Source organism: Heptranchias perlo, unplaced genomic scaffold, assembly GCF_035084215.1.
Source record: "Heptranchias perlo isolate sHepPer1 unplaced genomic scaffold, sHepPer1.hap1 HAP1_SCAFFOLD_70, whole genome shotgun sequence".
NCBI lineage: Eukaryota > Metazoa > Chordata > Chondrichthyes > Hexanchiformes > Hexanchidae > Heptranchias > Heptranchias perlo.
The window spans coordinates 2,605,152-2,624,960 of record NW_027139729.1 but is presented as its reverse complement, the minus strand read 5'-3'; the positions used below and the strand labels follow the sequence as shown (position 1 = coordinate 2,624,960).

Below are 19,809 nucleotides of genomic sequence, written 5' to 3'. Positions count from 1 at the left end.
TTAAGTGGGTTGTGCTGGGTATCTGGAAGCTGTAATTCGGTGAGTAGAAAGCAGTGGGAGGATAAGTCTGCAGATTGATTTTGGGAGATGGTGAAGACGGCGATCGTGGATTCAGACAAGGGAGGGAGGTGGTCTTTGAGACCGTCCGTGCTCTGTTGTAAGATCTCACTGTGTGTGTCTTGTTCCAGCCGTTCCCATTTGTACCTGTGACCTGACTGGCGGAGTCTGCGACATCAACTGCTGCTGTGACCCTGACTGTTCCCCCGCGGACATCAATGTCTTCCCCACCTGTCTGCCGGGCAGTGAACCGTAAGTTTCTGTTCATGTTTTACTACATTGGCACCCGGTCCGACAAAGCTTCGATTTTAAGACCCTCGACCTCGTTTTCAAATCCCTCCATGGTCCTCGCCCTCTCCATATCTCTGCAACCTCCTCCAACCGATTTAATCTCCACCGACAACCCCATGTCACTCCAACCTATCATGGAATCGAACCCACCCATTTATCTCCTCCCACACACCATCTACACTCTGCGCACAGTCAGTGCTGGGACATTCAATCCTGTTAGACACATAGTCAGTGCTGGGACACTCCGTCCTGTTATACACACAGTCAGTGCTGGGACACTCAGTCCTGTTATACACACAGTCAGTGCTGGGACACTCAGTTCTGTTACACACAGAGTCAGTGCTGGGACACTCAGTCCTGTGAATACACACAGTCAGTGCTGGGACACTCAATCCTGTTATACACAGTCATTGCTGGGAAAGTCAGTCCTTTTACACACACAGTCAGTGCTGGGACACTCAGTCCTGTTATACATACAGTCAGTGCTGGGACATTCAGTCCTGTTATACACACATTCAGTGCTGGGACATTCAGTCCTGTTATACGCACAGTCAGTGCTGGGACAATCAATCCTGTTATACACACATTCAGTGCTGGGACACTCAGTTCTGTTATACACACAGTCAGTGCTGGGACACTCAGTCCTGTTTTCGCACAGTCAGTGCTGGGACACTCAGTCCTGTTATACACAGAGTCAGTGCTGGGACACTCAGTCCTGTTATACACACAGTCAGTGCTGGGACACTCAGTTCTGTTATACACACAGTCAGTGCTGGGACAGTCAGTCCTTTTTCAATACAGTCAGTGCTGGGACACTCAGTCCTGTTATACACAGAGTCAGTGCTGGGACACTCAGTCCTGTTATACACACAGTCAGTGCTGGGACACTCAGTTCTGTTATACACACAGTCAGTGCTGGGACAGTCAGTCCTTTTTCAATACATTCAGTGCTGGGACACTCAGTTCTGTTATACATGCAGTCAGTGCTGGGACACTCAGTCCTGTTATACACATTCAGTGCTGGGACACTCAGTCCTGTTATACACACAGTCAGTGCTGGGACACTCAGTCCTGTTCTTCACACATTCAGTGCTGGGACACTCAGTCCTGTTAAACATACAGTCAGTGCTGGGACACTCAGTCCTGTGAATACACACGGTCAGTGCTGGGACACTCAATCCTGATCGACACACAGTCAGTGCTGGGACACTCAGTCCTGTTATACACACAGTCAGTGCTGGGACATATTGGATATATTGACCTTGGAGGGGGTACAGTGCAAATTCACCAGAATGATACTGGGGCTTGAAGGGTTCAATTATAAGGACCGGTTGCATAAACTTGGTTTGCATTCCCTTGAGTTTAGAAGGTTGAGGGGTGATCTGATCCAGATATTTAAAATTATAAAGGGATTCGATAGGGTCGAAATAGAAACTATTTTCTCTCGTCGGTGAATCCAGAACAAGAGGACATAAACTTAAATTTAGAGCTCGGGTGTCTTGGATTGAAATCAGGAAACTCTTTCCCACACAAGGGTAGTGGAAATCTGCTCAGCCTGATTGAAGTGGACCGTGTGATATAATAGAATTTTCTGTCCTGTCAGAGTTGGACATTTGTAGATCCATCTTTTAAAATGGTGGAGGAACTCAGTTCTAAGATGGATTCCACTCACTTCATCATGAGTCCTCAAACTGCTTCTCTTATCATCAAGATATCAAGGACTGGACACACTGTGTTTGAAAGAAAGCTGATTAATTTGACACTTGTACAGAATATTAATAATCCCTTTAACTGGGCTGGAGTTTAACATCAGAAACAAACCCCAACTGTCAGAATGAACATGGTTCAGTCCTGGATGTGATTAACATCAGCAATAACAGCAGAATCCAACCCCTGCAGTCACATGTGATCCCGCTGGTGACTCAGCAGGTGGGAAGACTGAGTGAATCCCATCCCACACACGAAGCAGGTGATCGGCCTCTCCCCAGTGTGAATACGTTCATGTCTCAGCAGATCCCAAGTTCTTTTAAAGCTCTTCTCACAGTTAGAACATTGAAAGGGTCTCTTATCAGTGTGAACAAGTTGGTGTTCAATGAGGCCGGATGAACAAGTGAATTCCTTCCCACACACGGAGCAGGTGAATGGCCTCTCCCCAGTGTGAACTCGCTGGTGTGTCAGCAGGGTGGATGATTGAGTGAATCTCTTCCCACATATGAAGCAGGTGAACGGCCTCTGCCCTGTGTGAACTCGCTGGTGTGTAAGCAGGGTGGATGACTGAGCGAATCCCTTCCCACATATGAAGCAGGTGAATGGCCTCTCACCAGTGTGAACTTGCTGATGTCTCAGCAGGTGGGATGATCGAGTGAAAATCTTCCCACACACGGAGCAGATGAACAGCCTCTCCCCAGTGTGGACTCGCTGGTGTGTCAGTAGGCTGGATGACCGAGTGAATCCCTTCCCACACACGGAGCAGGTGAACGGCCTCTCCCCAGTGTGAGTGCGTTGGTGTGTCAGCAGATCACTTTTTCTTTTAAAGCTTTTCTCACAGACAGAGCATTTAAAAAGTCTCTTATCAGTGTGAACAAGCTGATGTTCAATGAGGTGGGAAGATTGAGTGAATCCGCTCCCACACACGGAGCAGGTGAACGGCCTCTCCCCAGTGTGAATTCGCTGGTGTGTCAGCAGGTTGGATGACTGAGTGAATCCCTTCCCGCACTTAGTGCAGGTGAACGGCGTCTCCCCAGTGTGAGTGCGTTGGTGTGTCAGCAGATCACTTTTTCTTTTAAAGCTCTTCTCACAGACAGAACATTTAAAAAGTCTCTTATCAGTGTGAACAAGTTGATGTTCAGTGAGGTGGGATGACTGAGTGAATCCGCTCCCACACACGGAGCAGGTGAACGGCCTCTCTCCAGTGTGTCTGCGTCGATGTGTTTCCAGCCGGGATGAGTAACTGAATCCCCTCCCACAGTCCCCACATTTCCACGGTTTCTCCATGGTGCGGGTGTCCTTCTTCAGGCTGTGTAACTGGTGAAAGCTCTTCCCACAGTCAGTGCACTGGAACACTCTCAATCGGGTGTGTGTGTCTCGCTGCTATTGCAGTCACAGTGATGTTTGAAATCTTTTCCACAGATAGAACAGATCAACATTTCTCCTATATTTTAAGGCCGATAATCTTCAGGTGCTGGTGAATGGAGTCAGATCTTGACGTGATGTTTGGTTTGAGTTTCTCGTCTGCAAATCCGCCCCTTGTAATACCCTGTAAAAGGAGATAACAAAAGTCCTCACTGTGAATACAGGATAGAAATTCAGAACAGGCAATTCCAGTTCCTGTGGAACATTCTTCCCGCTCATTCCCCCAGACTGTAAATCCCCGTCCCACACACTCACCCTCCTCCCTCTGCTGGAACCCAAACCCATCGCACCACCTCCAACATTTTTCCTTCTATTTAAGTTTTCTCTCTCTCCTGAAGATCCCGACTGTGACTGGGTTCAGTTCTGCACTCAGTGTTTCCCCTCCCTCTCCTCCCCTGAAGGTGCTGACTCTGACTGGGTTCAGTTCTACACTCACTGGTTCCCCTCCCTCTCCTCCCCTGAAGTTGCTGACTCTGGTTGGATTCAGTTCCACACTCACTGATTCCCCTCTCCTCTACTGAATATGTTGACTCTGGCTGTGTGTATATGCTCTGCCCCTCATTTCCACACAATGTCCCTCCCTATAGCTGCCTGTATGCCGTCCATCTGTGATATCTCCCAATTTTGGCAAAAGACTCTCCCTGACCAGTCACCATTTCTCCTTCACTTAAAGATTTTCCTTGACCTATCACAATTTCTCCTTCATTTTCAGACGCTCCCTGATCAAACACAATTTCTCCTACATTTATAGACGCTCCCTGACCCTTCAGCATTTCTCCTTCATTTGCAAACTCTCCCTGACCCGTCAGCATGTCCCTTCATTAATAGACACTCCCTGACCCATCACTTTTTGTCCTTCAGATGTCGACACTCCCTGACCTGTCAACAATTCTCCTGCATTTACAGACACTCCCGGACCAATCACCGTTCCTCCTTCATTTACAGACACCCCCGGACCAATCACCATTTCGCCTTCATTTACAGACACTCCCGGACCACTCACCATTTCTCCTTCATTTACAGACACCCCCTGACCAGTCACCATTTCGCCTTCATTTACAGACACTCCCGCACCAGTCACCGTTCCTCCTTCATTTACAGACACCCCCTGACCAGTCACCATTTCTCCTTCATTTGCAGACACCCCCTGACCAATCACCATTCCTCCTTCATTTACAGACACCCCCTGACCAGTCACCATTTCTCCTTCATTTGCAGACACCCCCTGACCAATCACCATTCCTCCTTCATTTACAGACACCCCCTGACCAATCACCATTCCTCCTTCATTTACAGAAACCCCCTGACCAGTCACCATTTCGCCTTCATTTTCAGACATTCCCTGATCAAACACAATTTCTCCTACGTTTATAGACGCTTCCTGACCCTTCAGCATTTCTCCTTCATTTACAAACTCTCCCTGACCCGTCAGCATTTCCCTTCATTAATAGACGCTCCCTGACCCATCACTGTTTCTCCTTCAGATATCGACACTACCTGACCTGTCAACAATTCTCCTTCATTTACAGACACTCCCGGACCAGTCAACATTCCTCCTCCATTTACAGACACCCCCTGACCAGTCACGATTTCTCCATCATTTACAGACTCTGCCTCCTGTCACCATTTCTCCCTCCTTTATGGACACTCCGTAACCCGTCACCATTTCGCCTTCATTTTTAGACACTCCCTGACCTGTCACCATGTCTTCTCCCATTTATAATATTCCCTTACCAGAAACCATTTCACCTTCATTCATGGACAATCCCTGACCTGTCACCATTTCTCTTTCATTTATAGATATTCCCTGACCCTTCACCGTTTTTCCTTCATGTATAGACACTCCCTTACCAGACACCATGTTTCCTTCATTTACAGACACTCACGAACCAAACAATTTTACCTGGCACTTTACATGATTGTGGGGTTTCTTCTGTATCTGTCAGTCTCTGATACTGTACAAACGTTTGGTGTTTATTCTGTATTTTTCAGTCTCTGGTACTGTGTATGAGTGTGGGGTTTATTCTGTGCCTGTCTGTCTCTGGTACTGTGTGTGAGTGTGGGGTTTATTCTGTGCCTGTCTGTCTCTGGTACTGTGTGTGAGTGTTGGATTCATTCTGTATCTGTCTGTCTCTGGTACTGTGTGTGAGTGTGGGGTTTATTCTGTATCTGTCAGTCTCTGGTACTGTGTGTGAGTGTAGGTTTTATTCTGTATCTGTCTGTCTCTGGTACTGTGTGTGAGTGCAGCTTTCATTCTGTATCTGTCTGTCTCTGGTACTGTGTGTGAGTGTGGGGTTTATTCTGTATTTATCAGTCTCTGGTACTGTATATGAGTGTGGGGTTTATTCTGTCTATGTCTGTCTCTGGTACTGTGTGTCAGTGTGGGATTTATTCTGCATCCATCTATCTCCGATACTGTCGATGTGTTTGTTGTTTATTTTGTATTTATCTGTCTCTGGTACAGTATATGAGGTTGGGCTTTATTCTGTATCTGTCAGTCTCTGGTACTGTGTGTGAGTATAAGATTCATTCTGTGTAAGTCAGTCTCTGATACTGTACATGAGTGTGAGGTTTATTCTGTATCTGTCAGTCTCTGGAACTGTGTGTCAGTGTGGGGTTTATTCTGTAATTGTGTGTCTCTGATACTGTAGATGTGTTTGGGGTTTATTCTGTATCTGTCTGTCTCCGATACTGTAAATCCCAAATTCACACATTCCGTATCTGTCAGTCTCTGGTACTGTATATGAGTGTGGGGTATATTCTGTATCTGTCAGTCTCTGGTACTGTGTGTGAGTGTAGGTTTTATTCTGTATCTGTCTGTCTCTGGTACTGTGTGTGAGTGCAGCTTTCATTCTGTATCTGTCTGTCTCTGGTACTGTGTGTGAGTGTGGGGTTTATTCTGTCTATGTCTGTCTCTGGTACTGTGTGTCAGTGTGGGATTTATTCTGCATCCATCTATCTCCGATACTGTCGATGTGTTTGTTGTTTATTTTGTATTTATCTGTCTCTGGTACAGTATATGAGGTTGGGCTTTATTCTGTATCTGTCAGTCTCTGGTACTGTGTGTGAGTATAAGATTCATTCTGTATAAGTCAGTCTCTGATACTGTACATGAGTGTGAGGTTTATTCTGTATCTGTCAGTCTCTGGAACTGTGTGTCAGTGTGGGGTTTATTCTGTAATTGTGTGTCTCTGATACTGTAGATGTGTTTGGGGTTTATTCTGCATCTGTCTGTCTCCGATACTGTGAATCCCAAATTCACACATTCCGTATCTGTCAGTCTCTGGTACTGTATATGAGTGTGGGGTTTATTCTGTATCTGTCAGTCTCTGGTACTGTGTGTGAGTGTAGGTTTTATTCTGTATCTGTCTGTCTCTGGTACTGTGTGTGAGTGCAGCTTTCATTCTGTATCTGTCTGTCTCTGGTACTGTGTGTGAGTGTGGGGTTTATTCTGTATTTATCAGTCTCTGGTACTGTATATGAGTGTGGGGTTTATTCTGTCTATGTCTGTCTCTGGTACTGTGTGTCAGTGTGGGATTTATTCTGCATTGCATCCATCTATCTCCGATACTGTCGATGTGTTTGTTGTTTATTTTGCATTTATCTGTCTCTGGTACAGGTTGGGCTTTATTCTGTATCTGTCTGTCTCCAATACTGTGAATCCCAAATTCACACATTCCGTATCTGTCAGTCTCTGGTACTGTATATGAGTGTGGGGTTTATTCTGTATCTGTCAGTCTCTGGTGCTGCATATGAGTGGGGGGTATATACTGTATCTGTTTGTCTCTGGTGCTGCATATGAGTGTGGGGTTTATTCTCTATCTGTCAGTCTCTGGTGCTGTGTGTGAGTGTGGGGTTTATTCTCCATCTGTCAGTCTCTGGTGCTGCATATGAGTGTGGGGTTTATTCTGTATCTGTCAGTCTCTGGTACTGTGTGTGAGTGTGGGATTCATTCTGTGCCTATCAGTCTCTGGTGCTGTGTGTGAGTGTGGGGTTTATTCTGTTTCTGTCAGTCTCAGATACTGTACATGAGTGTGGGGTTTATTCTGCATCTGTCAGTCTCTGGTACTGTGTGAGTGTGGGATTCATTCTGTGCCTGTCAGTCTGTGGTACTGTACCTGTGTGGGGTTTATTCTGTGTCTGTCAGTCTCACTGTACATGAGTTTGGAGTTTTTCAGTATCTGTCTGTCTCTGATACTGGAAATGAGTGTGTTTTTTGTTCTGTGTCTCTCTGTCTCTGGTACTGTTTGAATGTGGGGTCTATTCAGTATATGTCTGTCTCTGGTACTGTGTATGAATTTGGGATTCATTCTGTATCTGTCTGTCTCTGTCAGTCTCTGGTGCTGTATGTGAATGTGGGGTTTATTCAGTATATGTCAGTCTCTGGTACCTTGTGTGAATTTGGGATTCATTCTGTATCTGTCAGTCTCTGGTACTGTATGTGAATTTGGGATTCATTCTGTATCTGTCTGTCTCTGGTACTGCAAATGAGTGTGGGGTTTATTCTTTATTTGTCTGTTTCTGGTACTGTATATGAATGAGGGTTATTCTGTATCTGTCAGTCTCTGGTACTGTGTGTGATTGTGGGATTCATTCTGTGCCTGTCAGTCTGTGGTACTGTACGTGTGTGGGGTTTATTCTGTATCGGTCTGTAACGGGTACTGTATGCGAATGTCAGGTTTATTCTGCTTCTGTCTGTCTCTGGTGCTGTATATAAGTGTGGGGTTTATTCTTTACCTGTCTGTATCTGGTACTGTACATGAGTATGGGGTTTATTCTGTATCTGTCTGTCTCTGGTACTGTATGTGAGTGTGGGATTCATTCTGTTTCTGTCTGTCTCTGGTGCTGCATGCAAATGTGGGGTTCATTCTGTATCTGTCAGTCTCTGATACTGTATATGAGTTTAGGATACATTCTGTATCTGTCAGTCTCAGCTAATTTATCTCAGTCTGGGTTTCATTCTATAATTCAGTCGATGAGACAATGTGCAAGTCTGGATTCATTCTGTATTCTTATTTCAGTTTATATTATTGTATATGAAACTATATCTTTAATACTTTAAAGGCTATGCAGTTTTTTATCAAGTGTTTAATTTGTAAATATTGATACACTTTTGGATTTTCTTTAATCAAACAATGTGTGTGAGTTTTGGAGTAGTATTACATCTTCATCTCTGAACTCTGTTGTGAATGATAATGTACCTTTCAATCTGTCCATGGTGAAATTATTTAACTGGTATATAATGTGTAGCTCAGTCTATAATAATGGAATTAATTCTGTATCTCAGTCTGACACTGTGAGATTTTTGGACTGGAATGTAATATATAGCTCAGCCTGCACTAATAGAATTGATAATGTATCTATCAGTCTGTTACTGTATGAGATTTTTGGACTGGTGTGTAACATGTGGCTCAGTACATGCTAATGGAATTGATGTTGTATCTTTGAGTCTGATAAGGTCTGACAGTGTTGGACTGCTATATAATGTTTGGCTCAGTCTGCACTAATGAAATTGATACATTATCTTTCAATCTGACACTAAGATTTTTGGACTGGCATGTTATGTGTAACTCAGTCTGCAGTGATTTGACTTAGTGATTCATTCTGATTCTGTCAGTCTGTGGTACTTTGTGTGAGTGTGGGATTCATTCTATATATGTCAGTCCCTTGTACTGTATCTGAATGAGGTTCATTCTGTTCCTGTCAGTCTCTGGCACCGTGTGTGAATTTGGGATTAATTCCATATCTGTCAGTGTCTGGTGCTGTATGTGAGTGAGACATTCATTCCATTTCCATCAATCTCTGATACTGTATATGAGTGATATATATATATACTGTATCTGTCAGTCTGTGCTACAGTGTGTGAGTGTGGGATTCGTTCTGTATCTGTCAGTCAGTGGTACATTGTGTGAGTGAGGGATTCATTCTGTATGTCAGTCTCTGGCACTGGATCTGAGTATGAGATTCATTCTTTATCTGTATCTAATTTGTATCTCAGTTTACAGCATGGCGTTCAAACCTGTATCTTTAATACATAAATGTATAACTAATTTTTCCCAGTTTTTAAGTGGTAGATAATTATATACTTTAAAATGTGATGCTGTAGGTTATAATCAGAGAATCACTGCACTTTTTGGCTACGATTAAATCTGCATCAATGTGAACACAATTGTGATTTAGTGTATCTTCCAAACTGATATGGTGACATTTTTGAACTTATATACAATGTGCAGCTCAGTCTGCATCAATGGAATACTGTATATTTCAGTCTGAATCTGTATTGGTCTTTTGTATTGGTGTTTAATATGCAGCTCAGTCTGCACTAATGGAATTGGTACTGTATCGTTCAATCTGACACTGAGATTTGTGGACTGGTCCCTAATTTGTAACTCAGCCTGCACTAATGTAGGTGACTGAGAGATTCATTTTGTATCTCTCAGTCCGTGATACTGTGTGGGATTCATTGTGTATCTTGTCAGTAGTGTGTTTGAGTTTGCGATTCATTCGATATATGCAGTCTCTGATGCTGTGTGAGTGTGGGATTCATACTTTATCTGCCAGTTTCTGGTACATTATGAGAGTGGGGGATTCATTCTCTGTCAACTGTGGTACCATACATGAGTGCGAGATTTATTCTGTATCTGTCTGTAATTATTTTCTCACATTACATTATGGTGTTCAATACTGTAGCTTTAATATCTTCATGTTTAAATAGTTTTTCTCATTTTATTGATAAATATGGATAAACTTTAGGATTTCGTGCTGGAGGTTTTTAATCAGATAATTTGTGTGCTTTTTGGACTACTATTAAATCAATTTTTTTGTGTACTATTGTGAATGATAACATATATTACAAACTGATATAGTGATTTTTGAATTGGTGTATAATGTGTAGCTCAGTCTGTTCTATTGTAATCGATACTGTGTCTTTCAGTCTAATATTGAGAGAGATTTTTGGACTGGTATGTAATGTGTATCTCAGTGTGCACTAATAGAATTGATACTGTATCTTTACATCTCATACTATGAGTGTATTATAAACTGGTTTCTAATTTGTTTCTCAGGTTACACTGTCACAGCATTTCTCAGTCTGATACTCTACATGAGTTCTGGACATGTCTGCAGTTTGTACCTCATGATACATTAATCGAATGGGTACTGCATGTATTAAACTCACATTTTTGAGTTGTGGGGTGGTATTCAATTGGAATCTCAGGGTACATTATTGGGATTCATTCTGTGCCTTTCAATCGGGTGCCATGTGTGATTTCTATCTGGTATTTAATGTTGCCCTATTGTGAGATTGACACAGTGCCTTTCAATCTGAGAGTGTGATTTTGAATGGGATTTTTGTATTTCCCTGTCAGCGGGACTGAGTTTGGGAGAAATGGAACAGTATCGACTTCACCTGCTCTGTTGGATTGAAAATGTGTCTCTGGAATTTAAGATCAGTGTGGGACTGACTACTTCTGCTGTCTGAGACTGTGGAACTGATGACCTGTCTGTGTCTCTGTGCTCTGTGAGTGATAATGTACTTACTGTGTGTGAGAAGGAGCTGGCTGCACTGTTTCCAGTGCCTCGGGTGGAGGAAAGATCACATTTATTCTGGATCCTTCAAGGATTTGCCTGTAGAAAGAAAATTATCTCTTGTGACTCAGGAACAGGTGAGGTAGAAAATACAAAAGTGATCAGTTTGATATCTCTGTTAATGATCATTTTGAATATCCACAAATGAAAACCAGTGATAGAAACAGTGTCAATGTCTGACTCCACTGCAGCACTGCAGCACTCAGCTTCTGCACACCAGGTGTGCTGGACGATTTTAAAACAATTTAGTGACATCCAGACACAACCCAACCCCTGCACTGATCAGTGAATGGGACTACCCGATGGGGCAGGGACCTTTCTACAGGTCAGGTTTCTCAACTCCTCTCCCATGGGACTAACCGTTCACCCCAAACCAAACAACCGCTGTTGAAAATGTGTCCTTCACACTTCTCACTTGATGCCTGCAATAGATACTGTTTGTATAACTCCCCACATCCTGACTGTTCACTGTCCAGTAACAGGGTGAGACTGGAACTAAACATGGAACATTCACGACTGATTTGGGGAGAGAAAGCAGCAATGATTTTAAATATCAGGTTCTTCCCATTCTCTCTCCCTTACCCTGGACACACCCTGGACACACACAGCCCGAGAATGACCTCTCCTTTCCCCCGCTCACTCCATGTTCCGGGACCAGTTCCTGATCCACTCCGCCTCTTACAAACAGCCCCCGGACTCCCCCTGACCTTCCCCCGGACTCAATGCCGATCTCTGAGCCCATCTGCGGACACGGTCCCGAAGCGATGAGCTGCTGTAACGAGGCTGCTCTTTGCTCCCTTCCCCCGGGGGCCGTGATCTCTCCATTCCCGGCTGTTTTAAACCATCTTCTTCCGCTCACTGAGGGAATGGCGCCCACAGGCCGAGCTGGGGGAGGGCAGCGCGCATGCGCTCTTCTGCTCACCAACATCCAGCGCTGGGGGCGGGGCTGAGTCACGCATGCGCAGATATCTGGTTTAATTCCCAATACAAAAATCGATGGAAACTTTCCCCAATTGGAATTTTTCCGAGTCTGAGCAAAGGAAGTGGGTCTGGGGGAAAGGTCAGAGGGAATGGGGTCCACAGGCAGTGCAGGAACAGGCACCAGAATGGAAAACAGATGGGATTCCACCAGTGCCTAACGCTGGAATCCAGACTGACTTTACAATCTCTAACTATTAAACTAGATGTTTCCATCCCTGCTGTTTCTCTCGGTATCTTTTGATGGTAAAGAGTCTTTCAGAGATAAAGTGAGCGGCTGTGAAATGAGCCAATTTGTTCTGTTCATTCTTGGTCCCTTTACTGATAAAGAAACTTGTGACTCCGTAACGGGAGGCCGGATTCCTCGAACCAATCCTGGAGAAACATGGGAGGAAAGTGGGAGTCGGTGTATTTGCTGGGACCGTGTTGGATTAATATTTGACGGCAACAGTCCCAGATTATTTCAATCGGAGTGAAAATCTCGGTCACTGAGAGAAATGCAGAAGGGCCCTGAGCTGCAAAATTGCAGAGGGTACAACATGCAACAGAGGGTTAAATGCGTGACACTGTCCCTGAGAGTGGGATTAATAATGTGTCTGTCTCTGAAATAATATCAGTGAGAGATGAGACTGCATCTTCTGTCACTCCAGCTTGGAATGGCAATTGGAATGGAGAATTTTCCAATTTGTTACTGGGTGAAAACGGGACATTGCAGGTCAGTTTCTCTCTCTCTTTTGTACAACATATGAAGGTGGAATAGTCCTGCTGAGCGTGATACAGAGACACTGATGGGAAGCGTATGGCTGATACTCTGCCTGTCTGTATCTCTCTGGCGCTGTACACGAAGGTGGGATACTGTTTGCTGAGTGTGAAACGGACACACTGAGAGGAAGTGTGAGAATGATACTTTGTCTGTCTGCCTGTCTCTGTCTGTCTCTTTATCTGTCCGTCTGTATTTCTCTATCTCTAGCGCTGTACATGAGAGCGGGATAGTGTCATTGAGCATAATATGAACACCCTGTAGGAAGGTAAAGACTGATTCTGTGTCTGTGAACAGACCTCCGGTGCTGTTGGTGAGACGGTCACTGTCCCTTCTATTATGTATGAGCCGGTCTGACGGTGCATTTATCAGTCTCCAGTCGAGTAAGGAAAGGTGGAGAGAAACAGCCTGTAACTGTCTGACACTGGACTGCCTATGAATGTTGAATTTATTCAGTAACTGGCCGTCTCTGGGTGTTTAGAATGGGACGGATGGGACACCAGTTACTATTGTCTGTCAGTCAGTTTTGGAGGAGGGAGAGAAAGACAGAGAGACTGGAGGAGCCCAGAGCGGATTATTTGTATTATCGCCTCAACCAAACATATTTCTGTGTGCAGACAATGTAATAATGTAAAACCAGATATGGATAATCACAACCACAGCTGTGATTGACTCCTGTCCCTGAAACTGGGGACCAGACATTGTGAGGAGCGCCGGCCTCAGAGTGTTTAACATTTACTGAGCTGGGAAACTACAACTAACCCCCGAGAATCTGCAGCACAGGCCGAGCGGGGAGGAAAGCCTGTCCCGGGAATTGTCAATCTGGCGAACAGTTTGTCCTGTGAATGTGAAGATGTGAACAGTGTGTCAGAGAGAGTGTGTTAAAGGGGCGGGTGGGTTAGATTAATGTCACTGTGTTTGTGTGGCCGGTCTCATCGCCAGATTTCCGAGTCCCTTTTGAGTAAAATTTTAAAAAATCCCTGTCAAAGGATCGCCCTCCTCCCCTGCCGAGTTCCGAAGTGGAAATTTAAGGTAAAGTTTCAGATCAATTCAAGATTTCAGCCGAAAAACGGAGATCATGTCAGCGATCGGGTGAGAGAGCGCGATCAGTGCAGCAATGAAACGGGTTTAAATCGAAACTGGTGCTTTTAATTCCGGTGAAAGTTTTTCGACAGCAAACATACCGGTGTTAGAGATAGGAAGGGGCTAGTCTGGGACTCTGGAGTGCCCGATTTGAATTGGAATCGGGGAGTTTAAGAGGAGAGAGAAACACAGAGAGGCTGGAGGGGCCGGGAGCTGACAGCAGGATGTCTCCGCCCCGTCCGCTCTGTGCCTTGAAGTTGCTCTGTGCCGCCGCCTCTCGTTTCATTTCTGACCCAGCTCTGACTGTCAGAGAGATTTTCGACAGAGTCCCGGACTGACAGACACTGCAGCCGCCGAAACGGCACCTCCTGCCGCCGCAACCGCTTAAGCCAAAGCTCTGAAGAAGAAGAAGGCGGTTCCCAGACCCAAGTCCACCGGTCCCCCGTTGGGAGAACAGGTCGTCAAGATTGTGGCGGAGTGCAAGGATCGCAAGGGGATATCCCTGGCCGCGATAAAGAAGGTTCTGGCTACCAGAGGCCTGGATGTGGAGAAGCTCCGGTCCCAGATCAAATTAAGTATCAAGAGAAATGTGGAAAAAGGCTCCCTGGTGCAGATCAAGGGCACGGGCGCCTCGGGCTCCTTCAGAGTCGCTCAGAAGGAAACCCAGGCAAAAGTGGTAAAGAAGGTGAAGAAACAAGTAACCAAAAAATCTCCCGGAAAGAAACCAGCGGCCAAAAAAACAGCGGTCAAGAAATTAACGGCCAAGAAACCAGCGGTCAAGAAATCGACCACGAAAAAGGCGGCGAAATCACCAATTAAGAAGAAAGCGGCGGCTAAGAAGCCCAAGACCCCCAAGACAGTGAAGGCGAAGAAGGTGGAAAAGCCGAGGGCCAAGCCCAAGCCGAAGTCAGCAAAGCCCAAGAAAGCAGCGGGCAAAAAGATGTAAAAAATCAAGTGCAACTTGTGACCATCTGAACCCAACGGCTCTTCTCAGAGCCACCCACGTCTCTCAGAAAAGAGCTGATCCCGGAATCAGATGATTCCTGTCCCGGGTCCTGGCTCAGATTTCAGATAGAAATCATTTCAAATAAACCCAGGGTCCTGGTGACTCGCTGACATTCGCTATCCCCGCCCGACCCCCACTGTCTGAAATAAAATAGAGAGAATGGGATGTCCGGGCCGGGCCTCACTGGAACTGGCGTGTGTTCGGCTCCAGTCACAGTTCATTTTTTCTTCCAGATTCAGGGCGAGAGTCGGTGACAGGGTAAAACTGGCGGAGATCCGCAGCTATCACAATTCAAACCCCAACACATGAGATTCTCCAAATCAGCTGGAATAAAGTGTTTGTAAACTGCTGAACCCGTCTGGGAGGGGATGTGTGGGGAGATCGAATCGGGTCTGGGACTGAAATGGAAGGAGGCGGGTTGACTTGTTCGAGAAGGGACTGTATTTATTGTAAACAATTTTACAACACCAAGTTATAGTCCAGCAATTTTATTTTAAATTCACAAGCTTTCGGAGATTTTCTCCTTCCTCAGGCAAAATAAAATTGCTGGACTATAACTTGGTGTTGTAAAATTGTTTACAATTGTCAACCCCAGTCCATCACCGGCATCTCCACATCAGGACTGTATTTAGGCAGGAATATTACTGACTGTTAATTGTAACGGGGCTTATTGAAAAGCTCCGGGTTTCTGGAAATCCTTGAATATGAAGCCCGAGTCTGTAAGGGTTTGTGCGGAGCGCTGTGATTCGGTTCTATTATCGATAAACGGTTTGAAATTGGCGGGCGGAGAAAGCTGGAGGTGGAGCTGGAAGATCAGAGGCCGCTCTCCGCTCTGTCCGTCACTCTGAATCTCTCCTCCCCTCTCTGTTTGATCTCTCACTCTGTCTCCTCCCCTCCCTGTTTAATATCTAACTCTGTCTCCTCCCCTCCCTCTCTTAACCTGTGTCTGTTTCAGTCAGGTCGGGGCAGGCTGCATAAAAACGGAAGCAGCATAAGTTTGTTATTCATTCAGCAGCGATTTGAGTGAAGAATCATCATGTCTGGCAGAGGTAAAGGAGGCAAAGGACTGGGCAAAGGCGGAGCCAAGCGGCACCGTAAAGTGCTTCGTGATAACATCCAGGGGATCACCAAACCAGCCATCCGCCGCCTGGCTCGCCGTGGCGGTGTCAAGCGGATTTCGGGTCTGATCTACGAGGAAACCCGCGGGGTGCTGAAGGTTTTCCTGGAGAATGTGATCAGGGACGCGGTCACCTACACTGAACACGCCAAGCGCAAGACGGTCACTGCCATGTATGTGGTGTACGCTCTGAAACGGCAGGGCCGCACTCTCTATGGATTCGGCGGCTGAACGACTCGACCCTTTCAAACCCGACACGAAACAAAGCCTCTTCTAAGAGCCACCCACCGCCTCACAGAGAGAGCACTGACCTGGGAACGGGGAGAGGAATGATCTCGGGATGGGGAATCAGTTTCCGATATTTATTAGTATGGGGAGATTCCCCAACACTCGGTACAGGGAGATCAGAAACAACGGCCGGGATTCTCGGCCATCCCGAGAGAAGGAGCGGAATTCCCGGTTTCACGGTATAAATGAACAGGCGGTGATACAGAGTCTTTCCCCAGACATTACATTCTCCGCTCAGAGTAAAATCCCGCCTCACTCCCTCTCCCGCTGTGTCCTCTCTGCTCGGTCTTTATTTCCTGCCCTCATTCAATTATCAGTTCGATGTGAAGTTTCTGTTTGAGGAGCGGTTCACCGGGCCGGAACTGGCGGGATTTTTGAAATTGAAGCTGGACTTTGTCCCGTTCCGGAAAGCAATGACCGGGGCTTTATTCCCGCCCGTTTACAGACAGATCAGAGAATGAACCGGAATGTGAAACAGCCTGAGATTTGAGCTGAGGAGTGGGAAATAATGGAGATTATAAAGAGAGAGATTCTTAAATTGCTGGAGGGAAATGAGATTTTCTTGAAACTGTTATTTGATGCTCTGAAATTGGCGGGCTTTTTGAAATTGAAGATTAATTTCAGTTCAGCCAATTGGGGCCCAATATCTCCCGCCGTTTCGGTCTGACTGACAGAGCTCGGTTCAAACCTGCCAATCACAGGTCCGGAGTGGTCCCTCCCTGACTGGGGGGGGGGGTGAGACTTCAGCCAATCATAGGCCAGGGGCGGATCCCCTTAGACACTTTAAAAGGCGGCCCCAAAGCTGACTCCGTATTAACAGTCTCTGTGTTTCAGGTTGTGTTCAGATCTATTCAGAAAATGGCCAGGACCAAGCAGACAGCGCGTAAATCGACCGGCGGGAAAGCTCCTCGCAAACAGTTGGCTACCAAAGCGGCGAGGAAGAGCGCTCCAGCCACGGGCGGAGTGAAGAAGCCTCATCGCTACAGACCCGGCACTGTGGCTCTGAGGGAGATCCGCCGCTACCAGAAATCCACTGAGCTGCTGATCCGCAAACTGCCCTTCCAGCGCCTGGTGCGAGAGATCGCTCAGGACTTCAAGACAGACCTGCGCTTCCAGAGCTCGGCCGTCATGGCCCTGCAGGAGTCCAGCGAGGCTTACCTGGTGGGCCTGTTTGAGGACACCAACCTGTGCGCCATCCACGCCAAGCGAGTCACCATCATGCCCAAAGACATCCAGCTGGCCCGCCGCATCCGCGGGGAGCGCGCCTAAACCCGACCCGGCTTCAGCACCAAGTGCAACAAAGGCTCTTTTCAGAGCCACCAAATCGGCGATGGAAAGAGCTGTGATCTCCTGGGTTTAAATCGCAGGGCCGAGCAGTTCACAGAATGTTGATTGAATGGGAAATTTATGGAGGGGAGGGAGCGGATGTCAGACGGTGAGGCCTGATGGGCCAACAGTTACTCATAACAGCGGAGAGATGGGAGCAGAGCCCATCTCCGTTTTATGGCTAAGATTCACCACCAGACGGACAGGAGTGCCAATTCCAGACTCGCCAGCATGAGGAATTTGAACGGAGACAGTTTCATTTCCACACACGCATGACTGGAGGGAGATGAATTCCACCAGACTGACACTCATCACCTCCAATGCCTCATTCGGACAGAGAAAGTTCTGATTCCGACCCCACTCTTTCACATGAGGTACATACACCCCCAGTGGGACATATATACAGAGAGGGACTCGTGCACTGGTGGAAGGTACGAGAGATACAAGTTCTCATTTCCAATGTAGTGTCAGCTTGGATCGGTTGGAAACACTCGAATGTCGGAGTCAGGGGTTTAAAAGTTCGAGCCTCACTCCAACACTTTACTGGACATTTGAGTCCAGCACTGAAGGACAGGTGCAATCGGACGGGATCTAAAACCTATGCTGGATGTAAGGAACCAGACTCGGATCAAATGACGTTTCAGTCTATTTCCCCCCTGCAGCTATAGTGTCAGAGGCTGTTTCAATGTAACTCTCGCACTAATAGATCCAGAGGCAATATGTGTCTTGCTCTCCGTCAGCGCTAGAATCAGAATCAGAAACATTAGTGTAACATTCACTGAGCAGGAACAGGCCGACAGGGAGAGAATCATTCCCTCAATCACATCCAATAACAGGGGCAAATATCACTCACATTCTTGATTCAGCAATCGCTGACACAATAATCAACAGTCAGCTTCTGTTGTGCAAATCTGGGGAAAATAATACAGACCGAGCAAATGTTGTCTGAGGATGGGATGTAAATAATAATGGGTGGAACACAACAGAATACCTCTTGATGCCGTTGATCAAACGTCCCTGTTATATCTGTATCCCACCCGCCCAGTTTAATGACAATTCTGGTATTTTGTCACATTCCCCATACAAACTGCAAATTTCAATCAATTGGAGGTTGGCGACATCTGCTGTCCGGAAGCGAGTACTTAAACAGACCGATATGGATCATTTGTATTTAACAAGTTATTGTTAGTTCTACAATCGGAATCAAGTCCTTATTAAATTGATTCCTGACTCTCTTCAGACAGTAACCAGCCCTTTCACAGACACAGTGGGTGGCTCTGAAAAGAGCCTTTGGGTTATCAGATTAAATCTTGGCCGCTTTACTTGCTCTTGGAGCTCACAGTGCTGGTTTTCTTCGGCAGCAGCACGGCCTGGATATTAGGCAGCACCCCGCCCTGAGCGATGGTCACCCGTCCCAGCAGCTTGTTGAGCTCCTCGTCGTTGCGGATGGCCAGCTGCAGGTGTCTGGGGATGATGCGGGTCTTCTTGTTGTCGCGGGCCGCGTTGCCGGCCAGTTCGAGGATTTCAGCCGTCAGATACTCGAGCACAGCAGCCAGATAGACCGGGGCTCCGGCACCCACACGTTCAGCGTAGTTCCCCTTTCGCAGGTGTCTGTGAACACGGCCCACAGGGAACTGCAGTCCGGCCCGGGATGAGCGAGACTTGGCCTTGGCCCGAGCTTTACCGCCGGTTTTTCCTCTTCCAGACATTTCCACAATCTCACAAACACTTTCACAAAGAATGAAGAATGATTTCCGTATTTACCCTTCTTATCGACTGAAAGGTCATCTGATTGGTTGTTCTTTAATACACCTCATTTGCCTATTTCATTAACCAATCAGATCGCTGGGAATCAGAAGAGGGCGGGATTTACCGGCCTCAACGGTCAGACCAGGAATTTGATGAATTTCAAAAAGCCCGCCAATTTCAGTGTCGTGAAGGACCGGATTTCGATCAATGTCGCCCTGAGCACAAGATTTTAAACCCGTTCTTTTTATCTTGTCTTATTCAGCGCTACCCGTCACCAATCGCTGGAGCCGTTTTAAAATCTGCTTTAAATTATGGCTCATTCTAACATCGCTTTCAAACGGTACCGAACGGGACTAAATCCCCATTCACAGCATTCCGTGAAGGGACACATTTCAATTTCGTCTTTATAAAAGTGACACGTTATAGATTGGTCCC

At 46.2% G+C, this 19,809-nt stretch overlaps 1 protein-coding gene across 1 annotated transcript in view; it reads right to left on the bottom strand.

The window, feature by feature from the left end:
- Positions 1-2,083: 2,083 nt before the first annotated feature.
- LOC137318366 (zinc finger protein 850-like) overlaps positions 2,084-19,809 on the bottom strand; it is a gene marked incomplete at its 5' end in the record, with an annotated part of 51,663 nt that continues 33,937 nt past the window's right edge. Inside the window, one exon of the mRNA XM_067981252.1 lies at positions 2,084-3,423. Coding sequence (XP_067837353.1) covers positions 2,248-3,423 — 1,176 coding nt within the window. The remainder of the gene's footprint in view (positions 3,424-19,809) is intronic.